Below are 26,855 nucleotides of genomic sequence, written 5' to 3'. Positions count from 1 at the left end.
ATGGGATTTAGTAGTTCCCCTCACACAGCTGCAAGCTGTCATCTTTCACACAGTTCGTTGTCGTCGCATTTGACAGGTAAGAACTGTGACACTTTGTACTCTTGGCGTTTTATTTATGGCTTTTAAACAACAACAGCCTTTATGGAGTCGTTTAGCTTCGACTTAGCGCTGTGGAGCAACGAACTGCGACACATTTATGATTATCCACAGGACACTTTAAAATATCATTAAAAACGAACCCAAAGAAGAAGCAGAAGAAGAAGGAGAAGTCAACCTGTTAGCAAGGGAAGCTAACGTTAACTCATCCTCTCTCTCTCTCTGTCTCTCTCTGGTTCCTAACTGAGTTAAAGACCCATAAGTGTCCATTTGGTTCCTAACTATTATTTAGCTGGGGACCCCCTGGAACTCCCTCAAGGACCCCAGGGGGTCCCCGGACCCCACATTGAGAACCACTAGGCTAAACTGTCTAAAAACAATGACACCGTTTTAAGCAGCTTGGCTTGCATTGTCACTTTGGTCGCCCTGTCATCATCACGCCCTCTGTATTTAAGCCTGATTTATGCCAAAGAAATACAACTGATTCTACAAGGTTAACAACAAATTAAACACGCTCTCCTACCTCTCTAGTGCATTACAACACAACATATGGTATAGTATATTACTGTGTATTGTACTGTTTATCTTTATAGATTGTGTTTTACAGTTTTGGATCAAGACTATCATTGATTTATTTTATCGAGTCTGGCTTCTGGCTGTGATGATAGGTTGGAAAGGCAAAGCAATGGTCTGACTCGATCAAATACATCTATGAATGTCTTACTCTTGATCCAAGGCTAGTACCGTTTAATACAGCACACTAGTAGTGTGTTTGTTAATGTTTTATAGCCAAGGCTTGTTAGATTTATTGCTGCGACGGTGTCTCACAGCGTGTGTGTGTGTGTGTGTGTGTGTGTGTGTGTGTGCTCGTGCAGGTGGTGAACTGTTGGATTGTGGCTGGAGAAGATGCTGAGGGCTGGAGGTAAGGGTTGACTGATGGAAGGCATCATTCGGGCATCTGAGGCAGTAGTGCTTTCAAGGCCAATATATTTCCCACATGCACGCGCAGGAACAACACGGAACAGTGCGTGCTAGAACCATAGAGTTATAGGCTTATAACTCTATGGTTATAGGCTATACGAGTGACGACGCGCCATAGCCTATCTAATCAAATGGCTATTTGCATAACAAGTTTACCAAGATTACCAGTGAGTGGTGGGCTTGCCTTGTGCATCCCCCATAGATTTACAAGTCTATTCACATGGATAGGCTACTTTAACACCTACTGTAGGTTTCCAGCAGTGACTGTATGTGCATTGAATTTGTGCGTGCGTCCTCATAGGCTACATGGCTCCTTTACTGTGGTAGGTACTGTTTGAGATTCGTTCAAAGCAAACTTTAGTATCTCTACTGTAGCGCAGTATTTTCTATTTGCTCCATCATGCGCACGTGTAGGCGCACGCGCACATCTCAAGGCGTGCACGTGACGTCAATAAATGACCGTCTGCCCTGAAAAGAAAACACCAAAGCACCACTGATCTGGGGCAGTATTTTTCAACCCTTTTCATATCAAGGACAAGGTACATTATTTGTTGAGCCATTTGTATGTACCATTTGATGAGATTTAGCCTCAGACCCAAACAGAATATTTGGATAAGATTTTGTCCACAATTCCATGCTGTATTGATGTTGGTACCATAGGAGAGATAACAGACACACAAAATAACAATGCTTCTACGTTCTCTAAGCCAGTAGCTATGCCCCTCCCCTAAAAGCTTTTGTCCAATGCTAGCTTAGCAACCGGCAGCTTGCCAAGGCTGTTGCCAAGGCAAACCTTGGCAAGCAGGAAGTTATTCTAAGCTAGCATTGGACAAAAGCTTTTTGGGAGGGGCATAGCTACTGGCTAATTGTGTAGAACGACTTTTAACTTAAGTAATGCAGATGTGTTACAATAATTGAACTCTTGAGATCGTAAACTTGTAAAGATCTAATAATGGTCCATTTGGTTACCAACTCTATCATTTAGCTGAGGACCACCTGGAATCCCCTCAAGGACCACTGGTGGTCACCGGACCACTGGTTGAAAACCACTGTTCTAGGGGATGGCAATTGCCAACCCTATCAGTTCTGGTCTTGTAGATAAAAAATCTGCCTTGTGTGATCACTTTTTTGCCACTTTAGGTTTAAAAAAATATAAATAAATGAAATGACACCTGACCAAACTAAGTCTGGGTGCTTTAAACAGGAGCGTTTCGCTGTTACTATGTGTCATCTGTTCGACACCCAACTCTAACCCTTACCCTAAACCTAACCTCCGTGGGGTGAGTTGCTAACCCTCCCTTTGTCGAAATGACGGTCGTTCGAAAGAGCGAGATTTCCCCGCTTTAAACATTCAATCTGACATCTAGTCTCGGACGGTGCTCCGTCTGTCTCGGTGTGGTGCACCTATATATAGATTGAACTGGTCTGGAGGAATCCCTGCAGTATTACCAGTATCTGAAACGGTTTCCTCGATTACGATTAATGAACCATTATAAAAGTGTTTTATTTATTTTTTGGTGTGGTGACGTCTAAAGATGTGTCTTAGTCTGGACACCGGAGCCCAATTTATACTTCCATCGTATGACTGTTGCTTGCTGAAAATAGACGATCTAGAAGCTCACAATGCGTCTCGTCATTACAACACGTTGTGGGCTATGTTTGGCTCGCATCACCATAACATGACAGTATAAGTTTAACATTACCCGTGCCTACCGTGTCATCACATTGTTAACGCAGCAGTAGATCGGTTGCCTAAAAATACAGTTGTACAAATTGTATCAGATCACTTCAAATCAGACACACATCTTTTGGACAGTTTGGACAGTCAGTCCTATAGAGCTGATTTTAGAAATAATAACACCTAACAACATGACATGCAGAATCACTCTGACATGTAGATGCGGTGTAGTTTATATATCAAAGTTGAAGTTGTTTATTCCACAACTCACTGCCTGGCTGCTACAGTAATGTTAATACCACCAGCTGTACTGCATTTGACTAAAGGTCGTCCTTGACAACTAAAAAGAACTAAGGTTGTTCACTTAATGGTTTAGCCGTGCCTTAAAAAAGACTGTCCTTTGTTTGTCTTCTTTTCTGGTTCAGACGCCACAGGGAAAGTTACACGCAGCAAAAGAGCACTCACACACAGACACACAAAAGCACACAGACACACAAAATATTTTCAGACCAGTGTCTGGATCACAAGTTCTGTTTAATACATTTGATACATTACAGCGCTGTAATATGGCCTTGACCAGCTCAGTGGCCTGGTGGTTTGAGTGTAAGCCCAAATAGGACCCCAATGCCTTCCTGCTTGGCACTTCAGCACCAAGGGTTGAATTGAGGGGTAAGCCCTGCTACATACTAGTGGCATGTCCAGAGGCTGTACTTGCACATTAAGCCGCCTCACACTACAGAAACGGGATATGGGACACATGGCTCAGGAACCGTTGGTTCCCAACTTCCCAAGGCTCCTTACTTAATGGGGCCTTGTCAATGAATGAAACCCGAAACCTAAGGGCTGTACAGACCATTCAGTTGACCATTTCAGCGGTCTATGTTGGGCTTCCTTTAGTGAAAATCAGACATTCATGACGAGTCACCCTAGAGGGCATAGCAGTGGAGGTGGTTTATACTGGTGGCACAAAATAATTGACCATTCATTTTTTTCCCATAGAGATTTACTAAAATACTAATTTAGTGTCTGGAGGTTCTATGACGTGTGCCATTGGTTTGATACAGTACTATGTAAAGGATTCATATACATTATAGTACAATCTTCTGTTCAGCATTCTGCTCACCGGAATATACTGTACCTGAGTGCAGAATTAATTGTTTGACTAATGGTAATAACCAACCTGTGTGTGTGTGTGTGTGTGTGTGTGTGTGTGTGTGTGTGTGTGTGTGTGTGTGTGTGTGTGTGTGTGTGTGTGTGTGTGTGTGTGTGTGTGTGTGTGGTTTTCACCCTGCCAGGTGTGTTGAAGTTGGCCGTGATTATCCTTGTGTTCTTCCTGGCTGTTTTCCTGGCATTTGAGCTTTTTGAAATCAATACGGATTTTAAACTGCCAAGCATTTTCGGTGAGTACTGTTAACAGTAGTTAAACTCCTTGAATAACCTTGTGTGCCCAATTTATTGTCCATTGCTTGCCAACAAGAACTGATCTTTAACCCATTTAGACCGGAGGCCGATTCTAAAAGCACAGTTTAATTCCTAACAGTTTTCTGAAAAACCTATGTTATATCGACTCTGTCGGGTGGAAACCTACATACTTGGAAATGTCCAAAACTGTTACTTTTCAGGAATCAAATGTCAAGTGTCTTCGCGCCATGCTCTGAGCTTGTAAATCTGTTTTTGTTTTGTGTGACGCTGTAGTACGATCAAGTATAGGCATCAATTTACGAAAAAACAAAAACAAAAAAACAAAACAATATGCAACAGCAACAATGTAGTTTCAGCTGAGACATTTCTATTCTATGGGAGCAAAGAGGTAGAGCTTCCAGTTGGGGCACATTGATGGCATTGACACATGTGGCTTGACAGTAAGGGTTGTGTGTGTGTGTGTGTGTGTGTGTGTGTGTGTGTGTGTGTGTGTGTGTGTGTGTGTGTGTGTGTGTGTGTGTGTGTGTGTGTGTGTGTGTGTGTGTGTGTGTGTGTGTGTGTGTGTGTGTGTGTGTTGATGGATGACACATGCATGTACATGCATGTGTCATCCATCAATGCTGTCACAGTTCTTGGAAGAAGCTGTTGTTTTCCAGTCACTTCCTCACAGTCCCGACGCATATATGAAGATAATGGGATTGTATGTGTGTGTGCGCGTGCGTGCGTGTGTGTGTATTATGATTGATGTGCCTGGCACCTAGTCATTTGTTGGACACGTTTCTGACATTTTAAACCGTCAAGGAAATGGACGCTGAGCAGTTTTATGGAGTGGCAATTTGAAGTTGGCAATGTAAATGTCTTATTGAGTCAGCGGTTGCACCTTGCCCCGTCTCCCTGCCATTACTCAACGGTTAGTAACCAAAATAACACTAGTAAGACTAATCAGCGCCTTACACAAGTAGTATAGTAATACATATATTTGTACAATATGTATTATTTTACTGTATGTATTTATATAAGACGGATCCTAAACAGTTGAACTACATTCCTGGGTCATCAGGTAGTGTTAGAGTTATATTTGCTCCAGGACCCACATTGAAAGTTAAGATTCAAACCCAGCTTGAGTCTCCAGGGCCCCATTCTTCTCTTGACAGGTTTTCTTTGTTTGTACATAAAGTCCCCAAGTAACATGAAACCAACATCTGTGTCATCATTATCATTCGGCCGAACCTCCGGCACTGCTGGTTCTGCAACTACAGCTGAGTTACAACTTTCGCTTCCCCAGGGGAGAGGGGGACTTTTCCTTTGCAAAGTTAAAAAACGTAGATCAATAGATGAATGCACCTGAAGATGTGCTTCAACCTGGCTTGGAAAGAAGACTAGGGATGTGACGATAATCGCTATTATCGTTTATTGTGATAAAAAACATACATATCTGGAGTTTTTATTTATCGTGAAATTATCCTCCGTTATGCACTCGGATCAATTCACCTTTTATTTGCTGAGCTGCATATCCGTTACCATTCAAACCCTCTATATTTGGTAAAACGGACCGGAAATAACGTATTTGATACAGTCTATTTTTTTCCCTTCACTCTACCAAATCTCTTTGCCAAAAAATAGCCAATCTACAAGCATGTAGATCGACTATCTGCCATTTTTGGCAAAATGATGATCTGCTATTTTCTTTTTTTCATTATCGTGATATCGAGAAATAATGCTGTCATATAATTTAAGGAATTTTAACCCTTTATTTTGTACAAAGCTACGTGCCTTTGGTTTATTGTAGGAGTCTTGCTCTTTAAACAGAAAAGTCTAGACTAGTGCTTCCTTAAGTGTGACTAATTGCAACACAGCGGAACCATCCCTCTATATGGGGAAACACACTGATCAGTCGTTTTTGGGGGGCAATACAGATCACTGATTCTTTTCCTCTGGATCAGCCAGTATCCTCCGGGAAAGCATCTGTGTAATTTTAGATTTTAGCTGTAAAACATTTTCATTTTGGGGGTCCTTGGCAAAAGAATGTTTGAGAACTACTGATTTAGAAGGCGTTTGCAAAATCAGTCTTAGGTCTTAATGGGTTAAAAGAAGAAGTTTAAATGTTTACTCTTTGATACTACAGTAGTAAGGTCATTCGACATTAAACTGTAGAATGAATGTAGTGATTATATCAGCTTCAGTATACAGTATCAGACACATGCTAAGTGACACATTTTGAATTTGGTAACGATTGTTTAAATTAAAGTAAATTTGGCAAATCACCAAAATGTATATTATAAATCTGTATTACTCAATATGAATAGACATTTAATAAATGGAAGCACCCCTAAGATCCAGCAGCACTTCTACCTCTTGTCTTCACTTGCATTTTATTATGTTTTATTTGTCATTATTTCTGTAAAATGATCATTATCTAATTTCCCCAAATGCCCCATTGTCTCCTTTGCATTCCAGCTGGAGCACCGCCCATGGAGGAAGTCCGTAAGTATCCACCCCAACCATTATTTCAATCTTAAAAGCCTGATTTCTTTGAACAAATCTCTCATTCACATAATTGTCTTTTCCCATCTTTTTTTCCCATTGACATTTCAACACAGACGTGGTAATATTTATAAGAAACCTAAAGTCAAGGCCACAGTATGTACGGTATTATGTATAGAATAGTTGTCATAGTCAAGTCTGCAGTATGTATATGTAGATCACAGACAATACCTATACATCACACTACATTTAAAGGGAAATTTCACTGCAAAGCAACATTACAATAAACAAATTAAAGATCATTTTATTCTACGCATTTAAAAGGCAATTTCATTTTTTTTAAAACTCTTCTGGGGTAATCACATCTCTTATCGACGTTTGTGTGTAACTCAGTCACAGACATTTGTTTTAGCAGCTTGATTCAATATTTCGATATTTTATATTCATTTGATCAGACACCGCCCGCTGCTTTGTATACCATTCAGCTTCAAACTTAAAGTCATTGTTGACTGATTGAAAACAAACATCCCTGCCTCTGTTGACTGATATTGTGCTTCTAATGCTTGGGTTTTCAAAGTGGGTGATGGGGCACCCTGGGGTGCCGCGACATTAGTCCAGGGGTGCCGCAAGATAATTTGATAATATTTGGAATTTATCATTTTAAACTTGTACTTTAAAAGTACAAACAAAGGCCTATTTTCAGTCACTTCTAACCAAAATGGCTATTATCTCAACGTTTTCCTCGCAACATAATCGCTAAAATATGCTATAAATATAAGGTGCTGGGAGTGAAAATTATGAATATAATATAGGGGTGCCTCGGATGAAAAGAAATCTTTATAGGGGTGTGCCCTGAGCCAAAAACGTTTGGGAACCCCTGTTCTAATGAATGGGGAGACCTTAATTTTCATTTAGTTACTTCATGCATGGACATCATGGATTTCATGCATGAAGTGACTAAGTAAACTATGAAAGTCTCCCAAATCAGTACAATATCAGTCACTGCAACCAGGGACGAGTCTAACATGGGAGTTTGAAGTTGAATGGTCTTGTGTCTAACAAATTAATCAAGTGAAAATGATCCCATAATTGTTCTAAAGTGAAATTTACCATTAAGCAAAAATGTATTTTACAAAATACAAGAGTACATCCAGAGTGGACTTTCCCTTGTCTTTGTGTGGAGTTAGTTTGTGTGGATGTATTTTTCTTTTTTACTGGGAGTGTGTGTGTGTGTGTGTGTGTGTGTGTGTGTGTGTGTGTGTGTGTGTGTGTGTGTGTGTGTGTGTGTGTGTGTGTGTGTGTGTGTGTGTGTGTGTGTGTGTGTGTGTGTGTGTGTGTGTGTGTGTGTGTGTGTGTCAACTACAGTAAGTGCTCATTAATTGAAGACTTACATTATATGCCAAACAAAGCCTTTATGACTCTTCTCACAGCAACAAAGCCGGCGAGGAACAAATGTGGGCTGTCCAAGGCGTGTCCAGCCGGCCACTTCTCCTTCAAGATGGCCAGCGGAGCGGCCAGCGTGGTGGGCCCCAAGATCTGTCTGGAGGACAACATGTGAGAAACATGATGATGATTATCGTCGCTGTCGGGCAAGAAACCTCCTATCTCCGTATTTCAACTTTTTGTGTTTTTTGTTTCCCTAAATTAACGCCCCATTTGATCACACTACAGCGTCACGCAAAAGACTCAAAAGTAGCAGATCTGCAAGCTCGAGGGACACACTTTGAGCTTTGCCTATTGGAATGCAGCCCAACATTTTGCTATTTTTGAATTTGTATGTTTTGGACATATGAGGTTTCCACCCAACAGAGACGATACACTGTAATATGAAATGCATCGTTCTGCAGATCTGGTAACTGTACCTCATCATTGTCGTCGCTGTCATCTTTAATCTCTTTTTATTTTATATGTATACTATGTTGTGGTTGATTGATTGATTGAATACTTTATTAACACCATTTTTAACAGTACAGGTAGTACAGTCAAAGATTATTCTAAAAGGATAAAAAAAAGGCCCTATGGGCTTGTTTCCACTGGTCCATTGTACTCAATTCACCAGTAAGACATAATAATTAGGGCTGGGATGCGATTAAAATTTTTAATCTAATTAATTACAGGCTCTGTGATTAATTAATCGCAATTAATCGTATTTTAATCGCACATCGATATTTGACCTGAAAAGCATCTTTTTTCAAGTAAAACACATTTTGTTGTACGAGCCAAGCAAAGCGCTCTAATCGGCTACTTCTCCCTTTGCGTTTGTTGTCTCTTCTTGGTTGGTGATCAGTATGCCTGAAACTGAAGGTTATGTGGTGCAAAAACTAAGTGCGATTAAAATGCGTTAATTTTTTTAATCGCGTTAATTTTCTGTAATTAATTAATCGCAATTAATCAGTTAAAGTCCCAGCCTTAACTTCTTCGGTGCCATATTTAAAGTGGGACCTCTTATATTGCCGGTTCGCCAACAAAGGGTTAAAAAAATAGTGTGCACGCTGGTGCACACATTCGTGCACAGATCATGCACTATGCATGTGCATGCTTTTCACAGCTTTCAAACAAAAAAATCCGCTTGGAAATCCGTTCAGGCATTCAGGAGAAGGCAGCCCTTATGTTTTCTTCAAATGTAAACAAACATGGCTGCCATGTTTGAAAGATGGGGTTGGTATGGGGGTTAAACATGCAATTTTGCGATCGCGATCATGGCTAGTACACTGTTGGAGGTCCAAATTTTATTATTTTTTTTCAAAAAAAATCTTTTCAATTTTTTTTTTCTTTTTTTTATTATTTAAAAAAAAAAGACGTCCAGAAGACGTCTGGCAGGGAGGTCCATAGTTAAAAAGACGTTTTTATTATAGAAAACGTCTTTTTTGGCAGGGTATGAGTTAATAATAATACAAATACACTATAAAACATATTGGAATAAAGCTCAGTTGAATCATAGGGTATATTTACAGAGAAAGGAGGAGTGAGGGGGGGCGTCAGAGGATTACTACTATCAAGGTGTTAAACTATGTTATGTGTTGTGCAAAAGTAACTCAAATAATCTATATGCAAGCTCAGATTGTTAGGATTATTGTTATGATTTATGAATAATACAGTGTTATAAGCAGACTATAATGCCTTATTGTTTATGATACATTATAGGCATGGTATGCATCCACTTGTCTCCAAATACTGTACATACTAGTCATACTGAATGCATCTGTTTGTCTGTCAAACATTTCCCAATGATTGATTAGAATATCCCATGTTTATTTTAGGGTGTGTCTGTGTGTGTTTCTAGTTTGCATAGGCTTGGCCCTTCAGGACGCGATCAGTGTTGCCAGATTTCGCAACGGAAACAAACCTAAAAGTATCAACCTGTCTTATGCCTTGAACGCTATATACTTTGACTTTTTGAAAATTTGCTCACGAGACGCAAAGCTACAAGTTGTGTAGATCTGCTATTTTCAAAGAAAAGCGTTTTTTGAATGTTTTTGAAACATTAACAAAATCTTGTATGGGCGTCCTTGGCACAAGATATTGTCAGATGGGGTGCGGTCTGCAGACAAATACATAGTGTTTATTTGGGGGTCCTTGACATGGAAATGTTTGCGAATCACTGGTCTGTCTAAACATTAGGAAAGGAAGCCCAAATAACTACTACCAATATACAAGCCACACCCAAAGTCGCTTATAACAAGCAGACTTGACAACACAAGACTTCCACCTCTACACCCCTTCTTGCACGCTATTGTGATCATAGGAGGCGGCGGGGGAGACCCAATATCCGCTCTTGGTGAGCTTTCTCTGAGCCATCTGTTTAGACCAGGGGTTCTCAAACTTTTTATCCGCAGGAATTCACTGTAGCATTATTTGCGGGACACTTCCGGTTAACAGCAGACATACAAGCTCACGTCGCGTCGCAGATGCAACCATTGTGAGCTTGTAGATGTAGATCACTCTCGGCTGCGGCGCCGGAAGCTGCCTGCACATTCTGCGCAATGCACAATGGGATGTTGGAAAGTTGTGGATACCACGACCCCATATTATGAGGGAAATCTGCGACCAACGGCATCTTCCCATGACCCCACTTTGGGTCGCCACCCATAGTTTGAGAACCGCTGGTTTAGACAGCATCCTAATTGCCTTTTCTTTGTTCTTTATCAATGTGCTCTGTTTACGTGACTACAAGGGATTTGTATGGCGCTCTGGAGAAGTGTGTCTGCTAAATGCCTGAATTATAAATTGAAGTTTAAAATGGGCCATGTTCTCAATCTCAACTTCTCATTGCGTTTCTTTCTTTGCCTTCAGACTAATGAGTGGTGTGAAGAACAACGTGGGGAGAGGAATCAACATCGCCCTGGTTAATGGTAACATCAAAACATACTTTCTATTATATTCACATAATTGTACTGTAATTAATATCTTTTAAGAATTTTGAACATTTTGCGAAAAAATGGGGGCATTTGTTTTTTTTGCCAAAAACACATGTAGGGATGTCAGGGTGCTACAGTTGCTTCGTTAATTTTGAGTGTCACCGTTACGCACAAATAGATTATCTTACTGTCTGAGGTCATGTCCTCCTTTGACAACACAAAAACAATTGCCCTGTGACAACACAGTGAAACGATTCCTGGGCTCACCTTGCTTTGTAATTTCAATGGGAACAATGAGTGAATAATGATTCTCTAGTACTACGTATTGTTTGAAAATGTTCAGTTTTTGTCTGAAAGAATATCTTCAACTAAGCACTGTAGGTTAACAAAAGACAGTGGAGGCTTTTCATAGACATTTCATAACCGTAAATACAGGACCGTTCAGATAATTTAATTAATAATGGGTGTACCAGTTAACAATGCCACAGACTATTATTGTCAGGGCCTGTTGTTTGACATACCTAAGTCAAACACACACACACGCATTATGCATAAGTGCAGATTGGCTGCAGATAATATCATTGGCTTGGCCTATAACAATTTTACATAAACGACTAGTCGCAATAATGAGATCATCTCAATATTATTTTGCATAATCATCATAAACATCATACTCGTCCTAATTGTTTCCATGTTGAAACCTTTTCATATATTTGTAAACATTTTTATTTTATGTCTTCCCTGCGCTACTTTTGTTTACCAAGCCTAAGAATGCAATTTTTGTTAAAATTTTCAACAATAGAAACACAATTAAATTGCTTATCCAATCATTTACGGAAAATGAATCGTCAAGTAAAATTTCAGCCAAGACCTTAAATCTCCCTTAGATGTGTCTCTAAGGTCTTTCTGTCTTATCCCCACAGGAAAGACAGGAGAGGTCTCCAGGACCGACTTCTTTGACATGTGGGCCGGAGGTGAGGTCATTTCCAATGCTCCGATAAGGATTTTTTTTGTTAATAAACATACAATGGACCCGATTCATCAAGCACTTTACGGCCAAACTACGCCCATATTTTGAACTTACCGGCATTTAGGACAATTCCCAAGTTAGGGTCAGATTCAGCAAATATAAGCCAGATTTAGTCACGTTATTTACACTATATTTACGACCAGATTGATGAATTGGGCCCAATATGTGTATTACACGTACATTTCAACCATGAGGATTCCTTTGCAGTGGGATGACTGTCTGTGATCTCTTACAGATGTAGCCCCCCTAATTAAGTTCCTGAAGGAAATTCAAGATGGGACCATAGTGATGATGGCGACATTTGATGATCCTGCAACAAAGTAACAACAATTCGAAAAAGAAAAAAAAAAGACATTCAAATGTTGTTGTTGTCTAGTACCGATTAAGATCACTCAATGTCTTTGACATCTCTTTTGTCGTGCAGACTTAACGATGAGGCCAAGAAGATGATCGCTGAGCTGGGCAGCTCTGTGGTCACCACCCTGGGTTTCCGTGACAACTGGATCTTTGTCGGAGGCAAAGGCATTAAGACAAAGAGTCCGTTTGAGCAGGTGAGGACCGTTTCACATTTGCTTTGTTAATTTCTTCGACTAAAACTATGACAAAAACTGTTGGTTGATTACCTTTTTTCACTGATTAAACTAAATAAAAACCAAGCTATGAATGATGACTAAAACTATGACTATATCTTCTACAAGCTCTACAAACGTTGTGAGCTTTTTGCTATTTTCAGTGTGCAACCAAGTGTAAAATCTGCCATTATAACGTCATCAAGGCTGGCCAAAAAAAGAATTCGTTGACAAAATCAACTGTAAATCTAGTCAACCAAAAGCGCTATTTTGTCGTCTAAAACTAGCCTAAAACTAAAACTTTTCAGATGACTAAAATAAGATTAAAACCAAATTACATTTTATTAAAAAGAAGATGTCTAAAATGAACGTATATGGGTTACTTTCATTTCTCCAGCACATAAAGAACAGCGCGGACACCAACAAGTACGAAGGCTGGCCGGAGGTTCTGGAAATGGAGGGTTGCATCCCACAGAGACAGGACTGACCTTTGAACTCTGAACACCTACAGTACAGTAAATCTTCCAAACCCATCATTCCACGTTTCCTGCCTCCAGTCCTTCCACCTCGGGTTGAAAAAACGAGGAATTATTTGCCTTTCGTCTTCATCGCCTAGACATTCTCATCCTTAACCACTTGAACAGCCAGGCATCCATATTCGGATTACAGTAGCCAAAAAATAGCAGGTTTTGAGCTTGTAGATCAGCGATTTTGGTTTTGCAGAAGATATTTCGTGTAGGTGGAAACGAGTGGTCCAAGTATAGGTGTAACTCGAGTCCAAGATGAGTGGGTTTAAGTGGTTAACTTCCCCCACACCTTCACCAATCAAGGAAGTGCTTCCCTGAACTATCTCTTTTCAGAAGGGATGAGAAAGCAACTGGCTAGAAGCACCTTTTTTAATGCGTGTGCGTGTGTGGGTTTAATCTTCTTGCCAGATTGGGAGAAGCAAACGATGGAATGGAATTAGAGACAAGCGGCTCCCCCGAACCCTTTGATTCAAGCTGTCCACAAACAATAAGCGCTGTGTATATGCACACACTTCTCCATTTGGAGTCATGTGACTTCCTTAGTGTTGGATACTAGTGGCAGATCAGTGTCTGTTTTGCATACCACCACATTACACACACACACACACACACACACACACACACACACACACACACACACAGGTACTTCTTAAAACCTTTATCTCCATATTTCAACATTTTCTGTTCCCACCTAGCCTTACATTAAGTAGCTCCTGCAGTGGCTTCCGCATTGTGGCTTTTACGGCTGCAGGGAGCGTCTTACCGCTTATACAGACAGGTCGGGGGCATGGTCGGCAAAACTGCAATTGCGACTCTACACATGCACAAAAATGCGAAATATAGCACATTGCAGAAGTTCTGCAAGATGTATGCGACTTGTCCGGAAGCCTTGTTTAATGTATTAGTCCGTATTTTTAAATAAAATTAGTTTTTACCAAGTGTACAGCTTTTCCTCGTTTGCTACAATGTTAGCTGCAACAGCGCCCGTTGGTGGCTGGAAGCATTATTGTGCATTCTTCCTTTTACACATACGTCATGTCCTTGTATGAGCGAATGGGGGAATGGATGAACGTCACGTGATAAGTGCAGCCATCTTTAACCAAACCAGAGATGCTAGATTTGGAATCGACACACACTTGGTAAAAACTAATTTTATTTAAAAATACGGACTAATACATTAAACAAGGCTTCCAGACAAGTCGCATAAACCTTGTAGAACTTGTCCGGAAGCTATATTTCGCATTTGTGCATGTGTAGAGCCGCAATAGCAGCTTTGCAGACCATACCCCCGACCTGTCTGTATAAGCGGTAAGACGCTCGTGCAGCCGTTAAAGCCACAATGCGGAAGCCACTGCAGGAGCATCTTAATGTAAGGCTAGTTCCCACCCCCGTACAAGAGTGTTGCACAAAACTAGTGAAAATAGCATCTACAAGCTCACAGAGCTTGTACTTTTCACTATTTTAAATCACTTCTAAAATAACAATATAAAGGGAATTTCTGGACATACTAGGTTTCCATCCTACAGCAACACACACACAGTATTATTTGCTCATTGAAATAATTTAACTTTTTTACATTTTACCATTGACTCTTTATGAAGCTTTAATCATTTCCCTTCTCACACACACGTTAGTCGTTTTTGTACGGTATATGTTTTACCAAAATGAGACTTAAAAAGGCTTCATAAATCAAACTGGGAAGTGTCCAGAGTTTCAGGGAGTTTCCCTCTGCTTGTCGCTGTGAGATTCCGTTTAGAAATGCCCTGATGGTTGGAAGACACTTCATTAGGTTGGTGAGAGCCAAATGCACCAAATTCACTGTGAAATGTGTAAATATTAGTACAGGGATGGATCCAAATTGAAAGATCCAGTTTATTAATATCTGAAGATAAATGCTGTTGTTAGCTTTGTCTTTCTGTTTTTATTTTCTTTTTTTGTATTATCTTAAAGGGATAGTTCACCCCCAAAATTACCCCCCCCCCCCGATCAATTACTCACCCCATGGAGACTTTTGTTTTTGAGCGGTGGTCACACCGTCTCCATAGTGTGGCCGTGTGTGTATCCGTGTATGTATGTATGTATGTGTGTGTGTGTGTGTGTCTGTCTGTCTGTCTGTCTGTATGTATGTAGTCTGAGTCTGTATGTAGCCTGCAATACCTTTTCTGACCACACATGTTAAGGGAGGGACACTGTTGTTCAGGCCAGGCACAGTCACACTCACACACACGCACGCACGCAGGCCATGCAGCCTCCACCGCTCAGTTCACACGAGTGTTATTGTTGTCATATTCCTAAGCCAATAATTTGAGGAGACTCTGGTTGTTATGGTCTAATAACTTAAGACCTTTCATGTTAACCTTTATTATGATGCATCTATAAAGCAGTAATAGGAGTACTAGGATGTAAACTACAGAATCGGACGTAGATATTATAGTCACTCATGCATTCATTGTTGATACTATTCCAAGACTGTACACATGCAGAATCAACAACAGGTTGAAAAATGCTAAATTACTAAGTAGCCTATGTGAAGACTTCTTTGGTTTCTTCTTATTCCCTCTGTTTTGTTTTTTTGTCGGAGAACTCAGATCGGTCTATTTGTCTCCATGCCTCATTTTACTAAAAAGAGATAAATCACAATGTAGGACTATACAATACTCTCTAGTAAAAAGTACTAAATAAATAATTAAAGCAGCACTATGTGTCTCCATAGGGTACAAAGCAGGCTCTTTGTGTCTCCATAGGGAACCACTGCTGGTCATAATATTGTTGCCTTAGGGATGTGACAAAAACAAAAAAAATATATATATCCATGAATTCAAGTCTCCATGGGGTGAGCAATCGATAGGAAAGAAATACGTATTTTTGGGTCAACTATCTTTATAAAACTGCTTTGTTGTTGGAAGTATTGTAGTAATTTGTATGTATGCTAGTGAGTGTATGTTGTGTTTTACAGTTTGTGTGTATTTAACAACCTACTCTTCTGGAACCATTTAAGGGCTGTGGATGTGGACAGAAATATGTTTTGAGTCATTATGATAGATTTATAAATCAGTTTCTTGGACTTTCAAAACCTTGAAACCCTTAAAACGTTTTGTTTCACTAAGATAATATTATTAATGTATAGTCTTAATATATTTCAGTCAGAGTTGAAAAGGGTGTACGTAGACCATTGGTTGACTTGAAAATATACACCTAATGTGTACATCATCTTACTTGCTTTGTGTCTTCCACTTTTCCATTGTTGCTTTGTTTTTTTGTTGCTAGGGTCGATTTATCCCTTTTCATCCCTTTTTTTTAATTCAAGAATATCTGCGGGAATCTTTTGAAAGATTCTGCCAAATTATTTCAGGAAGCAAGACTATTGATGAGAGAAATAGTCTGTCCCTCTGAATGTATTGATGCAACCAAGGTGGGGTCCAGATGATACCCAGGGGGGGTCCCCAAATTATTTTGGGGGGTCCCCAGGTGATTCGCTAAATGTCCAACATTGTTTTCTCTCTCAACAGTAAATAAACCAACATACAGTTAAAGTGTATAGAGGGTATATGCACATTTCTAAAGTGACAATTTAAGGACTTTTTAATACCTCTAAAATGAAAAATTAAACATTGGCCAAATTGTCAAATATTAGAGGCAGACATTGTGAAAATAGCTGATCTACATGTTCACAACACCTCGCAAGGCGTTGTGAGCATGTAGATCTGCTGTTTTCACAATAGAACCGTGTTGAACAAAATGAAATGCCTCAACTCAACAACTCCAACTGCTTGTCAGGGTGGGGGGTCCCCAGTTAAAATATGATTATTTTGGGGGTCACGGCCTGAAAAGGTTGATAACTTCTGCCCTAGACCAGGGGTCATCGCCATGTTGGCTTGTGGCATTTTTGTCAAATTTATAATTATATAAGGGGATATATGATATCTCTGAGAGTGTACAAATGGAACCAAGTGGACCCTCTCAGAGTTGTGGTGGTCCTTGCAAATGAAACGTTTTAGATATGGTTCTCAAGGTACTAGTGGACTCATAATGTGCCACAGTGTTGTAGTAAATCAGTGTCATATATATTTCTGAAGAAAACCTGGAGATTTGACATTCAGTAATTGGGTATTATCAAAATAAGAACATTATAATGTTTAAATCAGAAAGAAAAAGAAAAAACCCTCGGACAAGACCAGGTCTTTGTCACACACACATTGGTCTGTGTACAGACATTGATGCAGTGGTGTGTTTTTCAGAGGGATACGATAATCAATCCCTGCATGACATGTGCGTGGTCGTGGAGATACGCGTTTTCTATGGCCTTTCTTTACTTTCTGTTAGACCTGTTTGGCTCATGGCTAGTCTCGCGTTGCCAGACGATCAGATATCTCCGCCTACTGTAGCAACAATGGCCCTGGGGACTTTAAAGGTGATACACCATGCATTTAAAAAGTATTTATGTCATATTGTTTATGTCCCAAAAACGTTTCTCAAAAGGTTTGAGGCTAAATTACCACTCCTGAATAGAGAGCCTCTCTCATTTTGAATGGCTCTCAGATTATTTTCAGCTGCAGTACCACCTTTGGCCTGAACTGCGCCACCCCCCCAAAATATTTTTGATTTTTTTTTTTTGATTTTTTAACTTTTTGAAAAAAAAAAAATCTTCAAAAACGGCCGTCAATGACGTCAGCGACGGCAGCAAATCTAGACAGCCTGTTTTGAGAACCCGTGGGATGCTTTTAACCTCCGCCTTCCCAAAACCAGAGAAAGACACAACGGTCAGAAATGGGACTTTGTGAGGATAGAAGGTGCTAGTGGGACCCCAAAAAAAGGTTTTAAAATAGGAAAAGTGACATTTCATGGTGTATCACCTTTAATCATCAACTTTTTTTTGTCATACAAGTTCCTTTCTGTTCAAAGTAAACATTGCTGCACAGGGCACATATGACAAATAACTTAAATATTAAAAAAATAAAACATCACAAATAAAATAGTGGACATAACAATGTGTGGCAGACAAACAGTTGTGTAGATCTGCTGTTTCTACTATTACTGAAATTGTTTGCAATGCATTCATACAGAAGAATGGAAACGACTTACGATTATGCAAAAAACATTTTTGATTGTGATGCAGGCGTTTTATGTAATGATTGTGAAAGGCCCACTTCTGAATGGTAGTTGCTTGAATAGCAGTGAGAATGGCTGCTAAAAACAAAAAGAAAATAATATGCCCAGTTGCCCACTGCTTTGGGAACCAAATGTCACTGCACATGCCTAATATGAAGGAATCCGCCCTAAGGGCACGGTCACTCTGCACTTGTATTCGACCTATGAGGGCGGATTCTGCCTACGCAGAGCGTATTTTTTACTGAAATCTGCAAATGGCAACAAACCGCTCCATTCCCATTGAAATGCATTGGCAGGGCAGAATCCTACCTCATAGGTAGAATAAAAGTGTGGTGGTGACCGTGCCCTAAAGTCAGACAAATGTCTTTTAAAATGCTAAGAAAGCTGCGAGGTAGAACTAGTCTCTTGTTACGTGAAGCGTTTAAACTCCAATCAGGTTTTGCAGCATAGTACATTCCTAGTATCTGTGGTTAGGAAATGGCACAAACACAGCATTAGGGTGTGATGAAATCCTGCAGTCCTGTTTATTCTAGTCTTAAAAATGTTATGTATGTATGTATGTATATGAGCATGTGCTACATGTGAGCCTGTACACTGGCCATTTTGGAAAATCTGCCTGTGACATGCACACAATAGGAAGGCCTGAGTGAAAGTGGTTCATTTCACTACAATTTAACCAGCTAGAAGGTAATCCTACGGGAGAATGTATCATGTATAAGAATATCTCATACACAATATCTCTCCCTGTCCCTGCCGGCAGTTGTAGAATTCAGTACTTGATCTAATCTAACGACTAAGATCCTTTCTCATGAGTTCCCTGGCACCAAATCTTTTCAAATAGGCGGTATTTTATGTTTTATCAATTTTGGGGGTCCTTTACATGAAAAGGTTTGAGAGAACCACTGCTCGTATGACTGCAGGTTGGACAGCCAGCTGTCAGAAAGACTGACGAGGGCAGATCAAACACTATTGTGCCTTAGGAATCAGTCTCCATGTGGGACTTTCCCTTTTTGTTTTCATTTAGCCACTTTAATGCCTATGCGGCAGATGGGAACAGAGCATTTGTTTCACAGAAATCCGCATAATGGCAACAAACGCTCCGTCCCCATTGAAAAGTATTGACAGAATCGGCTGCATATGGCAGAATTAAAGTTAGTGTGAGATCCTTATTGCAGTCACAATGCACTTTTATTCTACTTATGAGGGCGGATGCATTTCAATGAGAATGGAGCGGTTTGTTGGCATTTGCGGATTTCTGCACACGAATGCTCCATTTCCATTGAAATGGATTGGCTGAATCCACTCTCATATGTAGACTAAAAGTATTAAGACGAATAGCAAAAAAAGACTAGGCTAGGCCTTTCAACAAATGTGCAACCCAAGCTTGTAGATCTTCTAATAGAACTCTTTTTGCGGTTGCAAGATTTCCCAAAACCTGCAATAGCAAAAATGCAGAACACTTGCTTTTTCCCATGGTTGTCATGAGATTGGTTACAGTTAAACTCCCATTGTCTTCCGTGTGACTGTCTGTTGTGAAAACAAATAACTTGACTGATTAATAAAATAGATTTTCTGGAACAAATGTTGTCACATCATTTCTTGACACTTTCAGCTTTGACAAAGAAAAGTAGCCATGTGTTAAATCTAATCCTATGCTGTACAGTGTAATACAGCAGGTCATTGGTTCTCAAAGTGGGGTGCACTGTCCCCCAGGTCCTTGAAGAGGTTCCAGTGGGTCCCTTGCTAAACTTGTTAATATCGCATTACAGGCGGTTTGACCGCTTTAACCCTGTTTTACACTGACAAGATGATACACAAGGACACTCACTGCCCTCATTACTTTTTAGCTGGCATCCATTTATACCCCAGCTGAGCTAATGAGCTTGGACTGCAACATGTCAAGGGGTATTTTCTAGAATAAACACACAAACCCACATAAGCCCCCCACCATTCTGACTTGGTCCAGCCCAATTACACTGGTCACAGAACAGCACAACTTGGTACATGTTGAGCATTTCAAACCTGCACTTCTCCATTGCACTACTCTACTCTACGGTGCCAATTTGCTGTGCAAAACTGTAAAGTATCAATATGCAAATTAACAATTATAATTTGCCAACATGGGTAACACAAATAAATGGGTAAAAAGAATCTTGGAAAATCACCCATATAATTATATAAATGAGTCGTGACCCATAAAAGCTGGTCTGTGACCCACAAATGGGTCCAGACCCAAATACAATCATAGACTGTGAATACAGTGTAGATAATACATGATATATGACTATCATAATTTATGATAGCCTTTTGATTGATTGATTGATTGATTGATTGATTGATTGATGACTATTACAAGTTTGCATAGGAAAAATACTGTTTCACTTGGCTTATTTGCACAGGAAACCATTAAAGTATCTCATATAAACTGTAACATTGAATGACAGACGGATAGAACACAGTACTATGTTTCTTGATCCAAGGCTATTTGTTTACATAGGCTGTGAGATTCTATATTATAATTAATCGGGAGTTTGTTTTTGTTTTGTTGAAAATCATGTTGTTTCCTGCTGTTTATGACCTAAACAAGCATTTCTGGTACTTCTACGCGGAACTCGGGAGTCGGGAGTAGTGTACTCAGTTTCAACCCGGACAAGATAGAGGGAAGGGCGTGCGTTTCTGTCCCTCTCTCTCGTCCGGGTTGAAACAACTGTAAACAGAGCAGACGCAGAGAGTGAAAGAACATTATACAGAGACAGTCTGTGTTGTAAATAAAATAAAATAAGAAGCTTTAAAGCCGTGATCCTTACTTTTGAGCTGCGTTCAAGTGTGTTTTCTACCAGGATACATTGTTGGGGAAGGTTACGAAGGTATGTTTGTTTGTTTTCTTCCCTTTTGGGTGTTATGGCACACAGCACATGGTAGTGATCCTGAACAGTGTTTACTTGGGGAAAACATTACAATTGTATACCGTATATCTATCTATCTATCTATCCATAAACTTTGTTTCTCCTTTTACCCCTTTTCTTTCGGTAGCAATGTGTTTCTGGAGGAAGACGTCAGACGTAGAGAGATATTATAATACAAAAATATAATTGCTTTCATTCCTCAAAGAATAATCCTAGATTAAATAAATGGCCTTTCCTCTGGCGCCATCTTTTGGCCAAATTCTCCACTTGGACACAAGATGTGTCAAAATGTAATAATGGACACAGATTGTCATGAAACTTGATCAGCGCATTCATGTAGGCCTGCTTCCTGAGAGATGAACCTAAACGTGTTCCAATGACACACAAGGTTGGGGCTGCTCAATTATGGAAAAAATGGACACAATACATTTTTGGGCAATATGGTTATTTACTCCTGGAAACCAAAGTGTTGATTGATTGATTGAAGATTTTGTTAGTGGTTTGCATAGGAAAGGTACAGTTTCATGACTGTACAGTTCACTGGTACAAGGTCAACTAAAAGGAGATCCTAGTGAGCTCTTCAGCTTATTTACACAAGAAACCTTTATGTATCTCATATAACATTCAATGACAGACGTTAACAAACACATGGATGGACAGGTTTTATATCCTTCTTATTGACTAAAAGGCTCTCTTTCCATCATCTTGGCTCAGATCAGATCTAAACATCTCACAGTCTACTCAGTGTTTCTCAAATGGGGCTCAGGCATACTGCAGGGGGTACTTGAGAACATGCCCCCCAAAAAAGAAAAAATAGAAGTATAAATCATGATAATATTATTCATAATTAAGTCATTAACTAGAATTCAATTAGAAGGAGAAAAAACATTTACTGTTATATTTAATGATGACACTTGGAGAAACTTGTTAGAGCCTGACAGTTGCTAACCTAAATTACATGGTATAAGGCAACGGGATGTGTTTGAATGTTGTTTGAAGTTATTGTAATGAAAAACTGGACTGAAATGTCATAGCCACAGTGTTGAAAATAGTATCATATACCACTAGTTATGGTTTTAATTGCAGTTTTATATGTAAAACGTTGTTGTCTGGTAAAGGGGGTACTTGAATTCAAAAATCAGGGAAAGGGGGTACTCAAGCCAAAAAAGATTGAGAAACACTAAATGATAATGAGTTTGGCTGTTTAGGTTTTTAGTGAGTGAAAGTGTAAAAGTAAAATTTTTATATTTTCGGCCCTACTTTGATCACTCCCCTGACCCAGGTAAAAAATACGATCTCTTATCCCCACTTGTAAGTTTGGGGATATATTTTAGATCACAGTAAGACTCATCAGGGCGACAAGACATGTGACATGCGAGGTCGCGCCATGTCTTGGCCATCTGGCCAGTGATGTATATCGGACCAGTACCCATAGATGGAGACCCATACTGTATATGGAGAACCATGAACTGTATATGGAGATACTGTATGCTGTGAGAGCCCACAAATGCTTACTATGTTATTTGTTACGTGAAAGTCCTATGACTGTCATCGTACAACATACAATCCCTTTTATGCCCATACATGGAGTCGGAGATCTCTGTCTATAGAACCAGCCACACAGATATGGGCTGTCTTATATATGGATTCTGTTAGTGTGTTATGTGGCCAATGTGGCCTCCCTCCATATATGGGCAATCCCATATGAAGTCCTGTTAGATATGGGCTTAATATTGATGACATCAGGGATCTCCATGTATGGGCATAAAGGGGATTCTGTTAGTGTAGTATTCCTGACATCACAGTGAATCTGTAACTGCAAGATTATGCCTGCTGCCACAGCCGATGCCTCCATCACCTGTGATGTCACAGTGACAGACAGACAGACAGAGATATGGTCAAGCTGTGACGGTTCACATACTACGGTCGCAACAATTATTTGTATCCCATGCTACCTCTGTTTTACATTAAATCATTTCTAAAACACATGAAACCTATAGTAAAGGGTGTGGGGTATAATTGTTGGTGGGGTTGGTCAATAGAAGGCACCATGGTTGCAGAAACATTAAGAGAAAATTGGCTACTTTCACCGTATTCACTTTAGACCATTATTTGCATATTCTTGACACCACTAGGTCTAAAGTTATTAAAGTCCTTGTTGAATTGCTTCATTTCAGACCGGTGTGTGTGGAGTCCAAACTGCAGGTGAAGATGAACTCTCCAGACTCAGCCAGGGCCATTTCTATTAAACAGGAGGAACCTGAAGATCACCCACACTTCAGTACGTTTAACCACTTGAACCTCAGCATCGCTATGCAGGGGGAACATGTGCTTAAAATAGTCGATCTACAAGCTCACAACTCACAATATTGTTTCATAATTTCATGATTGAAATTAAATATTTGCTAACAACACATGATTAGTTTAAAAATCATCCTAAAACGTGGCATGGGGTTGATTCAATCGATGCCAACTAAGCCTTGTGTCGCTTCGGTACTATTTACAATGGGCCGTTTGAATATACTGTAGCATGTCTGTCCAAAATGTTAGGGGAAAACAGAGGAGAGGAGATGCAGGGCCCTATTTTCGTCCGTACCTTACCCCTTCCTTATCCCTAAACTTCTTATTTTGAAAAACATTTTTTAATTATTAAAAAAAAGGCAGAGACGTTTAACTCTTTTGCCGCTATGAACGTACACGCTCGCTCCTTTCTTCAAAGTAGCGCAGGGCCATGAACGAGTGGCCGTTCGTTCGTTCTTTACCTTGTCTGAGCCCTGTGAGCAGATGAGGGGTGGTTGCGGGTGTCAACAGTAGAAACAGCTCTTGTAACCCTGATCTCAAATCTCGACCACACATAAACAACAATGGAGGCGGAAACACTTAAATCCTCAATGTAGCAGTAAAAGAGTTAAGGATAAGGGGACAACAATATAGAGAGGTAACTGCAACAAAACAGACAACAATATACTGTAGGGTCACAGGCTTTTCCCCAAATGAAATAAACAGGAAGAAATTGTGGAGGAAATCTAGTGATCACACAAGTTTTCCTGGTTCTCTTGTATGTTAGAGAATGAAATGGTGACTCATATGTTAGCGAAGAGCGCCATCTAGCATAAACACTGGAAAAAGAAAAGAAAAAAAACATGTGAAAAGATGTTTTTGGCAGTTAACAAGTTAAAGCTATACTGTGTAAGTTGCTCAACTAGTGGTCAGTAGCTGTATAGCAAACCGCGGTTGCGTCCTCGTCTTTCGGCCGTTTTTCGCCACGGACCGGGCCTCACACCGTGTCCGCCTGCACCTCGCCGAGATCTATCTTTAGAGGGGTCCCTAGTTCCTGTGCGTTCAGGCATTCCGGAGAAACGGACTCCTTCACCCGAGTATATGCTGTTGTTATGTTGAGGCAAGCTACTTCCTGAGAAGTCAGCAAGATGTGCTGTGATTGGCCGGCAGTGTATAACCCTCGCTGTGATTGGCCAGTAGTGTATGTATGATGACGTAATTTTGCCGCGAAATCCGGTCCCCGGCCAGAATCATAGAAAACATATTTACAGAAGGCTTTAGGGGCTGAAATTCACGGAGTGGGTGTTCTAAAATTTAGCGGAGACACCAAGAGTCTCCTCAAATTATTACTTGCGACCTGACAAGGCACGCTCTGCTGGCGCACAAGTAGGCCATACATGGCCACGCACTAGTGCACAAGGCGCAAGTTGGCACCTCGGCAGAGTGCAGTCTTCGGAATGCGACAAAAACATACGAAATTCCATGAATTCAATCCTTCATGGGGAGTAATAGATTAAAAAAAAGTAAAAAAGAAAAAGAAAAAAAAAACATTTTGGGGGTGAACTATCCCTTTAAGGAATCCAGTGTTAGCTATCATGTTGTTTTTCTGCTCCTAGACATCCTACACACTCCTGAACCGGAGAGGAGCTCCAGTCTGCTCCAGGAGGAACCAGAGCCTCCACACATTAAAGAGGAACAGGAGGAGCCTGATGGGTCAACGTCGACATTACCAGCAGTGAAAAGTGAAGACGGTGATGAAGACACCTCTTCGCACTGTTCTGGAGTTGAAGTCGAGCTTGAATCTGACTCTGAAGTCACTGAAGACAGTGACGATTGGAAGGAGACCAGTGGAGGTCAGTCAGTGTTAAACACAGGGACAGGACTTATATGTGTGGGGAAAGAAACTGGGAGTTGGAATAAAAGAGGTCAATGAAAAATACAATTAAATCAGAAATATTAACAGGGAAGCCGAAAATGCTCCTCATTTTATACTCGCCAGTTTTAACCTGCCTCTCCCCTTCTTGCTTCCTCTCTCTCTCTCCCCTCTGTCCCATTCTCTCTTTGTGTCTCTCAGGAGACACAGGTGAAAAACGTTTCCAGTGTAGACATTGTGACAAGAGTTTCAATTGGCCATCTCAACTGAAGTCACACAAACCTACCCATACTGGAGAAAAACCTTTTCACTGTGAACATTGTGACAAGAGTTTCCGTCAGTCACGTTCCCTTAAGTCACACCAGCGTGTCCACACTGGAAAAAAACCTTACCACTGTAAACATTGTGACAAGAGTTTCAGTGAGTCGGCTAACCTGAAGACACACCAGCTTACCCACACTGGAGAAAAACATTTTCAATGTGAACATTGTGACAAGAGTTTCAGGAAGTCATCTACCCTGAAGAGCCACCAGCGTGTCCACACTGGAGAAAAACCTTTTCACTGTGAACATTGTGATAAGAGTTTCAGTCAATCTTCTAACCTGAAGACACACCAGCGTACCCACACTGGAGAAAGACCTTTTCACTGTGAACATTGTGACAAGAGTTTCAGGAAGTCATCTTACCTGAAGAGCCACCAGCGTGCCCACACTGGAGAAAAACCTTTTCACTGTGAACATTGTGACAAGAGTTTCAGAGAGTCGGCTAACCTGAAGGCACACCAGCGTACCCACACTGGAGAAAAACCTTTTCACTGTAAACATTGTGACAAGAGTTTCAATCAATCATCTAACCTGAAGACACACCACCAGCGTGTCCACACTGGAGAAAAACGTTATTGATGACACAAGTGTTTCAGAGTGTCAAGTAGTCTGAAGGCACAGCAGCATATCCACATTCAACACTGGAGGGAATTTTTTTTTCTCCATTGTCCAGTATACACATTGTGACACAAGTATACACAAGTAGGGATGGGTATCGTTCACCTTTGAATCGATACGATACCTTTTTCGATACCTGGGAATCGATACAATACCCTTTTTGATACCATTTTCGATACTTTTTATTTAAGTTTAACTGCTCTACCGCTGCAGAGGTGATGATGATGATCACACAGTGTGGCGGAGCGGAGAGTATAGACGTTGGATAATCATCATGATAATAAACATTATAGGCTATTGTCGGCTATTTTCCACAGTAACGAGTGTAGCGTACTAGCAGTCATTAAACTCTCAGTAGCCCAACTGTTACAGATGTGACCCGCCAGGGGTGCGTTCCAGAGTATCGAAACAAGGTATCGTTCGTTTTTACGTGAACCGATACCCAATAGTATTGACGTCATGCAATCGATACCATTAAAAGTATCGCAGACGATACCCATCCCTATACACAAGTCTATCTATCTATCTATCTATCTATCTATCTATCTATCTATCTATCTATCTATCTATCTATCTATCTATCTATCTATCTATCTATCTA

At 40.3% G+C, this 26,855-nt stretch overlaps 2 protein-coding genes across 3 annotated transcripts; both read left to right on the top strand.

Annotated features, from left to right (window-relative positions):
- Positions 1-19: 19 nt before the first annotated feature.
- fam3c (FAM3 metabolism regulating signaling molecule C) lies at positions 20-19,687 on the top strand. The gene is made up of 10 exons (XM_080754803.1): positions 20-76; positions 972-1,018; positions 4,051-4,155; positions 6,635-6,661; positions 8,092-8,215; positions 10,955-11,013; positions 11,943-11,993; positions 12,285-12,369; positions 12,474-12,600; positions 13,016-19,687. Exons 2-10 carry the CDS (start codon positions 1,003-1,005, stop codon positions 13,103-13,105), a joined length of 684 nt encoding a protein of 227 aa, XP_080610929.1. The 5' UTR covers positions 20-76; positions 972-1,002; the 3' UTR covers positions 13,106-19,687.
- A 1,298-nt stretch (positions 19,688-20,985) lies between these two features.
- LOC308309283 (uncharacterized protein) lies at positions 20,986-26,850 on the top strand. 2 transcript variants are annotated; one of them, XM_080754815.1, is made up of 4 exons: positions 20,986-21,112; positions 23,338-23,441; positions 25,057-25,293; positions 25,515-26,850. In XM_080754815.1, the coding sequence occupies exons 2-4, from the start codon at positions 23,372-23,374 to the stop codon at positions 26,213-26,215; spliced, it is 1,008 nt and encodes a 335-aa protein (XP_080610941.1). In that variant the 5' UTR covers positions 20,986-21,112; positions 23,338-23,371; the 3' UTR covers positions 26,216-26,850. The 2 variants fall into 2 exon arrangements, with proteins under 2 accessions (XP_080610941.1, XP_080610940.1); XM_080754814.1 differs by having other exon boundaries at positions 20,986-21,121.
- Positions 26,851-26,855: the final 5 nt, after the last annotated feature.

This window comes from Nannobrachium achirus (assembly GCF_963921795.1).
Source record: "Nannobrachium achirus genome assembly, chromosome: 23".
Lineage (NCBI taxonomy): Eukaryota > Metazoa > Chordata > Actinopteri > Myctophiformes > Myctophidae > Nannobrachium > Nannobrachium achirus.
This window is presented reverse-complemented; position numbering and strand designations above follow the sequence as displayed.

Bases quoted from the DNA above. Each gene is read 5' to 3' on its own strand.
- LOC308309283 (XM_080754815.1), top strand. From the start codon at position 23,372: ATGAACTCTCCAGACTCAGCCAGGGCCATTTCTATTAAACAGGAGGAA. The intron at 23,442-25,056 runs GTACGTTTAACC...TTCTGCTCCTAG, and splicing joins TGAAGATCACCCACACTTCA to ACATCCTACACACTCCTGAA. The intron at 25,294-25,514 runs GTCAGTCAGTGT...TGTGTCTCTCAG, and splicing joins TTGGAAGGAGACCAGTGGAG to GAGACACAGGTGAAAAACGT.
- fam3c (XM_080754803.1), top strand. The intron at 6,662-8,091 runs GTAAGTATCCAC...CTCTTCTCACAG, and splicing joins ACCGCCCATGGAGGAAGTCC to CAACAAAGCCGGCGAGGAAC. The intron at 12,601-13,015 runs GTGAGGACCGTT...TCATTTCTCCAG, and splicing joins CAAAGAGTCCGTTTGAGCAG to CACATAAAGAACAGCGCGGA.